This window comes from Bufo gargarizans, chromosome 3 (genome assembly GCF_014858855.1).
Source record: "Bufo gargarizans isolate SCDJY-AF-19 chromosome 3, ASM1485885v1, whole genome shotgun sequence".
NCBI classification, from domain to species: domain Eukaryota; kingdom Metazoa; phylum Chordata; class Amphibia; order Anura; family Bufonidae; genus Bufo; species Bufo gargarizans.
In genome coordinates this window covers 92,148,169-92,160,637 of record NC_058082.1, presented here as the reverse complement: position 1 = coordinate 92,160,637, position 12,469 = coordinate 92,148,169, and the positions used below count along the sequence as shown (strand labels likewise).

The 12,469-nt window shown below is 43.6% G+C and overlaps 1 protein-coding gene across 1 annotated transcript in view; it reads left to right on the top strand.

The window, feature by feature from the left end:
* The window catches only part of DDX10 (DEAD-box helicase 10), a 189,500-nt gene that overhangs the window by 37,367 nt on the left and 139,664 nt on the right, over nucleotides 1–12,469 (top strand). The window contains 2 exon segments of the mRNA XM_044285187.1: nucleotides 42–130; nucleotides 2,291–2,648. Of these exon segments, the coding sequence (XP_044141122.1) occupies nucleotides 42–130; nucleotides 2,291–2,648 (447 nt within the window).

Below are 12,469 nucleotides of genomic sequence, written 5' to 3'. Positions count from 1 at the left end.
CGTCTCCGCTTCCTCACTTGGGGTTTCTTTTTTTCTTTTAGTGTTTCGTTTCCTATTTGCGATCTGTCTTTTTAATGAAGGACAAGGAAGTTTTTGACGTCTTCAAGTTGCCACTAGCACCGTATGCTCGGTAAGGGGCCCTTCTACGTGTGTTGAAATGATTTTGTGGTAGGTTTTTGGGATTGGCCTTTTTAAAGTCTATGGACTCCTTTTGGTGTCAATTGTACATTTTACTCATTTTTGGAAAAAAAAATTATATAATATTTTTTTTATATAATATATTTTTTTAAGTTGGTCTGCAGCCTTCACTTTCACTACATCTACAGACTTGCTCACTGCCTCACACTGAATACCTCATGGAGCTGCTCTGTAGCCTTTGTCTCTGAACTCCTGACAGCTCATAAACACTCATTAATGGTAAATTCCAGCCAGTTTGACCATTATTTGGCACTGATTGGCATGCACAGGCCATCTGGCTGGGGAGACGAGATGTAACTTTTTGATTACAGACTGAAGCGGGCGCACCTCTGTGCCAGTAGGAATGCCCTCTAGCAGACACGCTGTGATACTCTGCATTGCCAGCTTTATGTCACGCTCCTATTTAGCAGGGAAGTACTTTGTAGATGGAATATGTAGAGCTAAAATCATAGCTATTTTTGGAGAGGAGACATCAAGGGAACCAGGAACCGGATGGCGTTGCGGATCCTGCACATATATATATATATATTTTTTTTTTTACTTCACACATCTTTCATACCTTTCCATGACAACCTGTTAGCTCTCCCGACATATCTGTTTTTAGAAATTACCTATATTCTCAATAAAATTACAATTCTGGAGCACCTTGGAACTCTGCATTGTGCCATTCCTTAATTATTCCTCCTGGAAAAGTACAAATAATTGACAATTGGGTGTCGCCGTTGCTGCTGTCAGCAAGGATCGGATAGTTTGAGTGTAAAGACATGTCCCACTGACGAGGAATGTTAGCAGCCAGTTGTCTGTTCATACATTTCCAAGAGGCATAACAGAGGAAAAGTGCAATTCTAAGCAAAGATGCATCAGAAATGTTAGTTGTTGTTTTTTTTTTTTGCGGGGGGAATTTGCCATTTACTAAAACACATGTCAGGGGCTGCGGACGGCTCCTCTTAAAATCTGTACCAAATTGACACAATTGATATTAATGTGGCAGCAAAAGGAAGTTTAGTCTTTTTATCCCCTTTCTGCCCTTCGACATGAAATACAGATGGGGCGATTACCAATAACATCTTCAATGTTGCCACATTACCAAGCAGATTTTATATTTGTGAATTTTTATCGAATTTTGATTTCTCAGGATGTAACTGCGAAACACCAGAATAAATCTATTTATACAGGGTATTATTTTTTAAATGAATTTGTCCCAAAATAACCCTTTCTTGATCTGATGGGTCCTTTGGAATCCAAACAGTTAAAGGGAATAGGACACCAAAAATGTTATCTGCCTGTTAAAACCAGATGGTGACACATCTCCTTTTCTAATCAGTTTTTATTGTGATTGCAGATTTTTTTAAATTCTATTTCCTGAACACGATCATGGGGGTGGCCATCTTGCCTGAGCTGTTCTTAACAGCATTTAGAAAACATTAAGAAAATTGCTTTACGGCAGCCACATGGGCCATAGACAGAATAGGAGGGGACCTCACTGACATCTATGGTAGAGTTTTCCAGGCATGCTCGGCGCCCTGTGCAGAGGTCATTGTAAAAGGAAAGAATAGACGAGCTCTGACAATCGCCTATTGTGAATGGAGGATCCAGTCTTATCTGTACACAGAGGTGATAACATTACAGGCAGGATTAGAATGATAGATAAGAAGATAACTGCAGTAAAGTGATCTGTACAGACCAAGAAGTGGAGCCGTTTATTAGGCTTAGTGGCCAGTGTGAAAACTGCAGGATTGTATGGGATTTGTTGAAATATAGATATTGACATGGAAAATAAAAATTAACATCATAAAAATTGTTCAAAAATATGTTGAACATAAAAACTTGATTTAAACAAGTTACCATAAATGAACGGAAGCATTGGGAACGGCTTGCGCTCTCTGCAGTCTCTCTTCCTGGAGAGTGTCTTCTGACGAGGAGGAGAACTTTGGGGGCCTTCTGTCTCAGTAGAAGACTGTCTCTGTCCCCTGTAATTGCTGGCCATGTTTATAGTCTCAGCAACGAAGTGCTTGTCCTGCCTATAGTTATTGCTGTATGTATCTCATTTATTTGGAGCCTGGCATTGAGTTTACTGATTGTCTTGGTGCAGGTCATTAGGTCTTGCTGTAGCCCCAAGGGTGCGGTTCCTTCAGAAAGCCCAGAATTCCAAGAGTAAACAAAGTGATGACATCCAGGAGCCCGGCACCATCAGCGATGAGGAACTTGAGAACTTCAGATCTCAGCTTGGTGGAAAGACGATGGGTACCAGGAATAGGGAGAGTGATGAGCGATCCAGTGGAGACAGTGAGCAGGAAGAAGAAGAAAAGGAGGAGGAGAGCTCAGACACTGAAAAACAAACACTCTTTCAACTGGGAGATGAGGAGGAGGATGATGACTGTCGAGATATGGAGATTTTTACTGTAAAGAGAAGAGATATATTCGGAGTTAATGAAGGCGATTCAGCATCCGTGAGTAAAATACAATATATTCTTATTACACGGCCAGACGTATGTGGACACCCTGTATAGACATCTCAGGACAAGACCATGAGCATTACTGTGGAGTTACCCGCCCCCGAGGAGCATTTCTTGAGGGTTGCGTGATGAGTCTTAGGTAGTTACCAGCAATACATTTCATCACAAATGTTTTCTATGGCATTAAGATCCAAGCTCTATGCAGGCAGCAAGGTTCTCCCACTCAAGACCTGACTATGAGATGTGTCCACATACTTCTGGTCATGCAGTTTACATGAAAGTTTCTTTTGTGAAGACATTTTCTTTCTATCTGGAAGATAGATAATTTGCGTATTTTTCCCTTTGCCTGTAAAACTCCCTACGCCGTCTGTATCTCCGTAAGGAGAGCCATTACCTTCGCCCAGCCAACCTTACGCTGTACTGATGAGGAGCAAACATACGCCACCTCTGGTTCATGTCTTTAGATTCGACTGTTGTCTTTTGTTGACCTTTTGTACGATTTGCTAGGCGCCTCCTCTTACTTTTGGCAAAAAATCTTCTCCACACTAGATGATTTTTATAATGAATTTAACCAAATATAAGTCTAGGGAAGGAGAGCTCCTAAGTAGGGATGAGTGAACCCGTGGAAGTTTGGGTTCACCGGGTTCAGCCATTATCTTGACCCTGAACAGGATTTATATCTGCAAATCAGGATGAAAATCGCACAATTTATAGCAGAATCCAGCATCAAAAACTGAACATATTGCAAAAAAGGCACCCCTGTGTTTGATCCGTATTTGCATACCAAAATGTGACTGAGCCCTTAGACTTGCTTAGTAAACATGAATGAATTAAAGGGCATCTGTCAGCAGTTTTGTACCTATGATGCTGGCTGGCCTGTTACATGTGCGCTTGGCAGCTGAAGACATCTGTGTTGGTCCCATGTTCATATGTGTCCGCATTCTGAGAAAAATTATGTTTTAATATATGCAAATGAGCCTCTAGGCGCAACGAGGGTGTTACCATTACACCTAGAGGCTCTGCTCTCTCTGCAACTGCCGCACCCTCTCTAGTTTGATTGACAGAGCCAGGCAGTGTAAAAGTGATCACATTTTCAGTGTCTGGCCCTGTCGAGCAAAGTGCAGAGGGCACTGCAGTTACAGGTTGCGATGAACCTTTAGGTGTAATGGTAACGCCCTCGTTGCTCCTAGAGGCTCATTTGCATATGTTAAGACATCATTTTCCTTAGCAATGCGGGCACATATGAACATGGGACCAGCACAGATGCCTTCACCTGCCAAGCGCACATGCAACAGGTCAGCCAGTGTCATGGGTACAAACCTGCTGACAGATGTCCTTTTAACACACGAAGTGCCGGATTCCCGCGTCACCTCAGAGTCGTGCAGTAGTAGCCGTCAGGGCGCACGTTGCTCTGCTCCTGCATAGAAGAATCTTTTGCCAATCTTTTCGCTCTGCGAGAGCGTTCTCCTTTCGTTTCCCAGGATCTGATAAATTTCTCCATTTTATCCAGCTATAACCTCTTCAGGACATAGGGCGTACCGGTACGCCCTGATGGCCTGGTCCTTAAGGTGAAATAAGGCTGTGTCCTGAAGGGGTTAATTGGGGGTTACTCCCTTTGCAAAAGTGCGTCCTCCGAGTCGTCTCGTAACTGCGCCACGTTGTATTTCTTTTTTTAAACATTGCATCGATCGTGAGCATAACCGGGAAGGTGAGATAATACTTTCCTCACGTTCTCGAGTTCAGCTTCTCTGTATGGTGAACGTTCCTCCGCTGAGACGTTATTAGACCTGAGAAGGATTTTATCTCTGCGCAGGTCGTGATGTGCGGGAAAACGGAGGATCTTACATGGTCAAGGTCCTTCTTTCTGGAGCTTATTTTTATGTGCAATTTTTATAGATTTTTTTTTAATTTTTTTTATATACTTGCTTTATATGTGTACTTCCTGGATAATTTCTCGGCATCATTACAGGCAGCTATGACTTCATGTCTTCCTGTGAACACCTTAATCTGTGCATCGACAGAATGAGTTTCGCTAAATGGACAATTTGCTTAGAAAGAATTGCTGAACTCAGAAATCCGAGAGGACGTGTGAGCTTCCCTGGCATTTCCATTTTATTACACGCTTTTATGAAATAATATTTCTGAGAGTCTTTTGCGCTGTCGTTTTCCTCTGTCACTCCCTTTGGAAATGCTAAATAAATGAATACATCGACAACTGGGTGTTACCATTCCCTTTGTGAATGGGGCATGACCTTATACACTGGAATTGGTGCTGATAGTATCACACTCTAAGGGCTCGTTCACACGAATGTTTGTTTTTTTGCGTTCCGTATATAGGCCCTTTTTTGAGTTCCTTATACGGAACCATTCATTTCAATGGTTCCTAAAAACGAAATGTACCCTGTATGCATTCCATCTGCGTATTTTCATTTTTCCGTTCAAAGATGGAACATGTCTTATTGCCCACAAATCGCGTTCCGTGGCTCTATTCAAGTCAATAGATCCGCAAAAAAAAAAATAACAGAACACATACGGAATGTAGTCCTGTATGTCTTCCGTATCTGTTCTGTTTTTGCGGAACCATCTATTGAAAATTTTATGCCTAGCCCAATCTTTTTTATGTAATTACTGTATACTGTATATACCTTACGGTAAAACGGAACCAGAAACACTACTGAAACAAAAACGGAAAAACTCATCCGTTAAAAATGGCCTGCAAGACACTGAAAAAGCCATACGGTCGTGTGAAAAAGCCCTAATAATGTAAGAGAATGGGAGCTCTAAGATGTTAGGTTAGTTATTCATTGTCAACAGGAATAACAGAGGGATAGTAAGCACTCAAATGAGTGAAGAAATAATGGTCAGTGAAAGAAGGAGTACTGTACATAGAAAACAAAAAAATAAAGGGTTATCGGGGAAATAATCTTGATGACCTTTCCACGGGATAGGTCATCAACATCAGTTTGGCGGGGGCTGATCAGCCGTTTCAGAAGCTGTGGCGCTCACATCCTATAGCGGCTGTGCTTTGTATTGCAGCTAAGGCCCATTGGCTTGAATTTGGCTGAACTGCAACTAGGCCATATGATGTATGGTGACGTCATGTGGCCTGGGAAGGGGCCGTGGTGCTCACGGAGCGTTTGGCCTCTTCTAACTGCTTAAAATAACTAAAGTCTTCAGAGGTAGAATGGGTCTATGAAATATCATTGCTTTACATGCCCAGAACAAAACAAAACCTTGAACACACACACAAAAAAAAAAAAATTATGAAAAGACTTTAATATCCCAAACTAGAAACGCCGAGCAAGACACATAGGGCAAATTATCCCAAAGAGGAGCAAGCATGCAAATATACCCGCCCCTGAGGAGCCCAAGATGCTTTCTGGTCATGGACCCAATAGCAAGTTTTTCTCACGTGCCATGCGTCATCATGTGCGGTGGGGCTCTCTCCTCCAAGAATAAAGGGGCTCTATCACTTTTATCACCAACATCACAGCTGTGAAGAGTACTGCAGCATGGCCCCATTCAAGCCTGGGAACCCTGGTGATGATCCCAGCTAAAAACCATCACTTTATCACATGATAACATTTTGAAAGGGGTTTTCTGGGCCTATACCTGATGGCCTACAATCTGAGGGGGTCCGACCACTGGACGCCCAGTAATCAGCAAAATATAGGTGCCGGGGTGCTGCTTCCCTGGTCATGGTTTCTGAACTTCCTCACTTTTGAAGGGGTGCGTCTTATCACTTGCCACCTACTACAAACGGGCCAGAGGGGGGGAGGCTCCTGCTGCAGGCAGTTACCTTACAGTATTCACGGATTGATCGGTATAGATAGGTAATGCGTCTCTAATTTGAATACCGTCACACAGGAGTGAGGCGCTAAAAGAATGCTAATCTTTATCACATTCAAAAGAACTAAACAAAACTAAATTTGGGGTGACAATGGTGAAACTGTATAACCCTGAACACATAGAGGAGTTAAACATGTAGGTCATGTGTGTGCAAAATAGCGTGGTAACGCTCGGTGTGTACACCTGAGCTCCACTAGACCAGTTATCACCAAGGTATAAAAACAATTTGATAATCACACCGCATGGTCGTCGGTAGACGATGTGGGTGATCACACCTTACTGGTTGTCGCCGTGTGTGTCCAGGAGGGATTGGGATGGTACAGGCTAATTCATTCCCATTACGGGCTGTATGTTAGCATTCTATCAGAGGCCCCATGTGGTAGCCTCAACACTAACAACCATCTCAGGGTATAATGGCCGTCTTAATTTTGGTGCCTACAACCCTGATCCCCGAGCCCTGCATGCAAAATTCTCAGCTAACTATACATTTCCCACATGTGCGTCTTTTCAAATGTGAGTCATCGGGAGCTAGTCAAACAGGGGTTAAACAGCTGAGGAACCGCTGCCACATTGAAGGTATGCGTCAGCGTGTCCGGCGCTGGTATGGCCGTAAGACGGCTGCCTGAAGCGCCGGACTATAGGAAGGAAGAACCGCCCCCTGGTGGAGTCAAGGCGACGTGCCAGCCAGTCCGATGATAGAGGGGCGGGGACAACCCCGCACACTACCGCCCCCACCGCCCGCCCGCACAAGTTAATTCACTCGACTTCTAAAGCGAAACGAGGATAAACGCAGCAGACAAACGTTCACATAAATGCCGTGACACATAAAATAAAATAGTAAAATGGGACACTGAGAAGCACGTGCCGGTAAACAAGGGCCATGCGTTGAGAACGTGATGAAACGGTAAAAGGTCTTAGATTGCATATATATGAAATGACACTAGAGATGTGACATCCAAACATGAATGGTATTCAAGTGACTTTAGCCGTTCGATATAGTCGCCGTACTACGTGTTATACCAACACCCGATTATTCTGAAAGAGCATCGGGTCTCATGGAGATAGAGGGACACCAGTCCCCGTACAGTATTAAAATCTATGGGTTCCGATGGATAACTTTGGTCATTGATTTTTAAAGTGGAAAACCACTTTTAGACTTGAAACCGATGTTTGGTTCAGTTCTGAGGTACCAGTCGGAACCAAACCAGAGTTCGGTTTCAAGTTTTAAAGTGGTTTTCCACTTTAAAAATCAGTTACCAAAGTTATTCAACAAAGTCACACGCGACTTCGCGATCATCTAACCGGCTCATCGGAGCCCATACATTCTAATACTGTACGGAGACGAATCTCTGAACACTATTATTCCGAAGTTTTAAACCAAGCGACTTTGGATGTAACATGAGAAGCTTGCTTTGCTCAACACTAGTTCCTGTCGACAGGAAAGATTAAAGTTATGGTTCTTGGAAGGCGCTGATAGAAAAACTTTTTTTATTTTTATTTTTTTTATTGTTTTATTGAGCAAAAGTAATAAAAAAAAAAAATTAGAACTTTATAAATAGATTTTTACTGCATGTTAAAAGGGGTTCTCCTCTGGATAGGTCATCCATATTAGGTCGTCGGGCCCCCTGATTTCATGGTATCAGAAATGATATAGTGTACAGAGCTGAGGGCAGACAACTCTGTACACTGCATAGTGGCCGTTCCATCATAAACGAAGTCTGTGGCCAGCATAACGGATCTGTACGGTTTCCGTTATGCGGGAATCCCGGGGCGGGACTCTAGCTTTTAGAATGAGGAGATTAAAAAAAAAAATCCACAAGGGCTTGTGACCCAAACAAGGTCACATTCTTAAAGGGGTTTTCTTTTCATATTGATGGCCTGCCCTCCTGGCACCCTCAGTGATCACCTGTATGAAGAGATCGCTCCATGACTGCCTAGGCCATTTGATGTCACATTCATCGGTCACATGGTTGTCTGAGCAAGCGCAGTGTCGTCCATTGGATAACGGCTACGCTTCGTATTGTAGCTCAGCTTCAATCTCTTGAATGGGACTGAGCATCGCCTAGGTCATGTGACCGATGAATGTGACGTCACATGGCCTAAGAAGAGGCCTAAGCGCTGATGGAACGCCGCGGCCTCCTTGTACAGCCGATTTGGGGGGATTCCAGGATGCCAACCCCTGCTGATCTGATTTTGATGACCTATCCTGAGTGTAGGCCCTCGATATGAAAATCCCAGAAGAACCTGCGATGTCCCTCCATGACCTGGATGGTTGCGGAGATTCTGCGCGCTGACCATATTTTCTATGTGTGGCTACAAGCTTCAGTTTAACCTTGTCACTTTGCTTGACATGTTCTTGTCGAAAGTTCTCTGAGCAGTACACAGACTTGAGCTCTGAGTAAATGATAAGTATCTCCACACTCTGCCAGAGCATCTTCTGGTGCGGGCCTGGGAATATGCTGGAAAAGGTCATTTTGTTTCTCGAGACTCCGACGTGCATAAATATCATGTCGCGTAGCTCCCGGTAATTCCTGCGCCCCAGCTCTGCTGAATGTACTTGGGTAAACACCATTGGATGCAAGCGACTCTTTTTTATTCTTCTGGAATTTGTTATTTTTATTAAAGGGAAATTGTAACTTATAACTTACCTTCTGAATTTTGCTCTCCTAAAACTCCAGGGGCCCCCCCGAGGCCTCTCAGCAGACAGAGAGGAGTGCTGTGGTCCAGACGGCAGGGGTGGGAAGATTGTTGCTTCTGACAGGTGCTTATAACGTCTGACCCCTGGATGTCTTTTGTGCCTTAATGACAGTACCATTTTTATTTATTTTTTCCATTAAAAATTTTCGGTTATTAAGGTGTTTTTTTTTTTTTTTCATGACAAATAGGGCAGGAGTCTCTAGTTTGGCAGATATGAACTGAATTGTGTACATACATCTGAGTCATAACGCATGCGCAGTAGATGTTCACTAAGCCGCATTTGAGCATTGGCAGCGGCGAAGGCAGGAGATTGACAGAGCCGGGTGGGATGTCCGATCCTGTCAGTCATCCGGAAGGTGGGCGCTTCTTCACCTGTGGGGACAGCCCCCACCACAGGTGAAGAAGCCTGGCTAACGAGACAAATGGATTCGCTCATCTTTAGTACAGACCAGAGCCCTAGTGGCCAGTGTGAAAATTGCAGGATTATAGGATAATCGAAAAATTACCTAAAAATGTATATTTAGCTTTAAAGACCTGATTTAAACATTAGGTCATTTTCCGATGACCTGTTTCCTTTAAAGGGAAACTGTCACGTGTCTGAACAAGGTGTCTGAGCTGTAAGACGCATGTTATAGAGCAGGAGGAGCTGAGCAGATTGATATATGGTTTTATTGGAAAATATTTAGTAAAACTTCCCATTTTATTCATTTATGGTAATTTCCTGCTGATTCTGGGCTTTCAGGTCCAGGAGGCGGTCCTATCAGTGATTGACAGCCTTCCCTCTATGATTGTGTAAACAGAGAGAGCTGTCAATCACTGATAGGACCGCCTCCTGGACTTCAAAGCCCAGAAAGCAGGAAATTAAGTGAATGAAATTAAAGTTTTACTAAATATTTTCCTACAAAACTGTATGTCAACCTGCTCAGGTCCTCCTGCTATATAACATGTCTGCAGATTGCACTGGATTTTAATACTGACAGGTTCCCTTTAAGACCTGTCTCCAGGTGAAACATCTGTAGCTCACAGTAAAGGCAGATGCAGCCTTCAATCAAATCCTCCTGCTATCAAGTGAAGGTCATATACACCTTGAGACCTTCCACAGCTCTCAGCTACTTTAGGCTCCATCTTGATGTCTTGTCTAAGCCCCGGGGAAAGCATTTCTGTCATGTTTGGACTGGAAACTTTCATGTATAGTCTTTCTTTAATAGAATAAAGTGAAGTTTGGCCTGCGTTATGCCCTTAACTGAGATCTCCGTTCTTGAAGGAACGCTAAAACTTAAGATGTCTTATAAAAGTACTGCTTATGAAAAGTCACTTAGATCAAATTCCTCTGGAGTTTCTTAAAGTGCCCATATAACTTTAGTAGCTATTAGCAGATGCCTTGTTCTGCCGTCAGTTGCCTCTCCTGACTTCCTTCGTACACGATTTGCCAAGAATGTATGTGTTTTCAGTGAGGAGAAAGCTGCTGCCAGACACCTCTAAGACGAAAAGATTGGGCATTCAGCGTGCCCGATTCTTCTCTCCCTAGACCCCCTCTGTTGAGGGGAGGGTCGGAGTGCCACATTGTCGATTGTTGAAATTGGTGGGTTTGGCCTATGACACTCTAATTGGGTCTTTTAGACCTGAAATTGTCAGATAAAGCAGCGGTCATTGGGACAAGCATTTTTTTTTGACTTATTGTTAGGAATCTTAGTGAGGAACACTACAGTGATCCTCTCCCCTTCCTGAAAGGTTGAGAACAGAGAAAAGTAGAGCACATGCGTCTTCTCAGCAAATGGAAAAAAAACTGAGACATCAGAGAATCTTCTATTGTTTAAAGGCTGTGTACACCTTCTGAAGCAAATTTTTTTTTTCAGTTGCATTTTACTCACTTTTGGCTAAAAATGTTTTCCAATTGGCCTTTACTAAAAATATTGAGCCGTTCTGTCACAAAAGGTTACCTGTTTTTCTAGCTGTGTACTTTCACTTTGTGCCGGTCATCTAATAAACCTTATCTCTAAACTACTGAGAAGTCATAAACACTTTATCAGTAAGATAAGGATTGAGCTATAATGAGTGTTTAGAATGTCAGAGATAAGGAGCCCATCTTCTCCTGGTCTGACAGAAAAGACAGAGAATCCAGGATTCTGTATGTGAGTTGTTATCCTGCTTTGAATTGTAAAAAGGGGGGGGGGGGGGGGGCGGGAATTTTCAGTGCTGCAGGGAAAAATTGGCCCTATGTTATAGGTGGGTCCAAATTGATAGAAAGCAGGGGCAACACAAGTAGGCGGGACCAGCAATACCATAGTGCGGCCCTTGCAGCGCCAAATCACAAGGCCCAGTAGCACAAAATACTTCCCCAGAAGCTGCCCCTCTGTGGTGGCCAGAGCCAGCTGTCACTTGATGTCCTCCTACTCCAGTTGCCTCAGGATGGCAATACAGATAAATTCAGGAGTCAGAAGGGCACCTGCGTCAGTCGACCAGGTACATAAGTAGTTGATGCTTCCAGCATTAATTAACTCTGGGGTGTCAGCTCATTACTTCCATGGGTGGCAGCTATGAGGAGGACTTGGGGACCCTTGGGCATCAGCCCACCAGGAAGTAAGTGTGGCTATAACTCTGCCTAACTAGGACAATTCTACAGTAGGTGGTAGTTGTATTGACGCCCATATGGGCTTGTCATCCGACTACAGGCTTACTGGAATTTGTAAGGCATTGATAGAAAACATCTCAAGGGCTTATGTTTACTAGTCTTCTTTAATTGAAGTGCTCCTTAGACGGTCTCTCGAGCTGTGTCTTAATGCAGACTCCGTTCAGTGCTCTAGTCCTGTTTTACATCCTGTCGTCTCGGGATTCGGGCAGAACGTCCAAGTGCATTGGGGCCTCGGTGACAAGCATCTCCGGGAGACGGGCAGTATTTACATCCCAATCTTGTCATTTGACAAAGGGCAACCTTTCCGGCGCGTGGTGTAAAATTATAGTTATGGTGTATTCTTGCGAGGATTATCTTTTATGATGAAGTGCAGCGTATGGGCCGGGATGATTATCTGGTCCCTGGCGTATGTTGGTTGCGTGTTCTTTTTGAATGGCGGGGCAGCAGCAGTAGATATCGGGGACTATATTTATTGGATTATCATGACTATAACGCTTGTGCTTCGCTGCCCTTGTAATATACAAGACAATTACTGCCAGAGTCTTTGAGAATAATATCTGATTCTGAATCTGTTGACATTAATGCAGTAACACAAGCTACAGAGCGTTCGGCAAGCCGTGCAATATTCCCCCCGGCG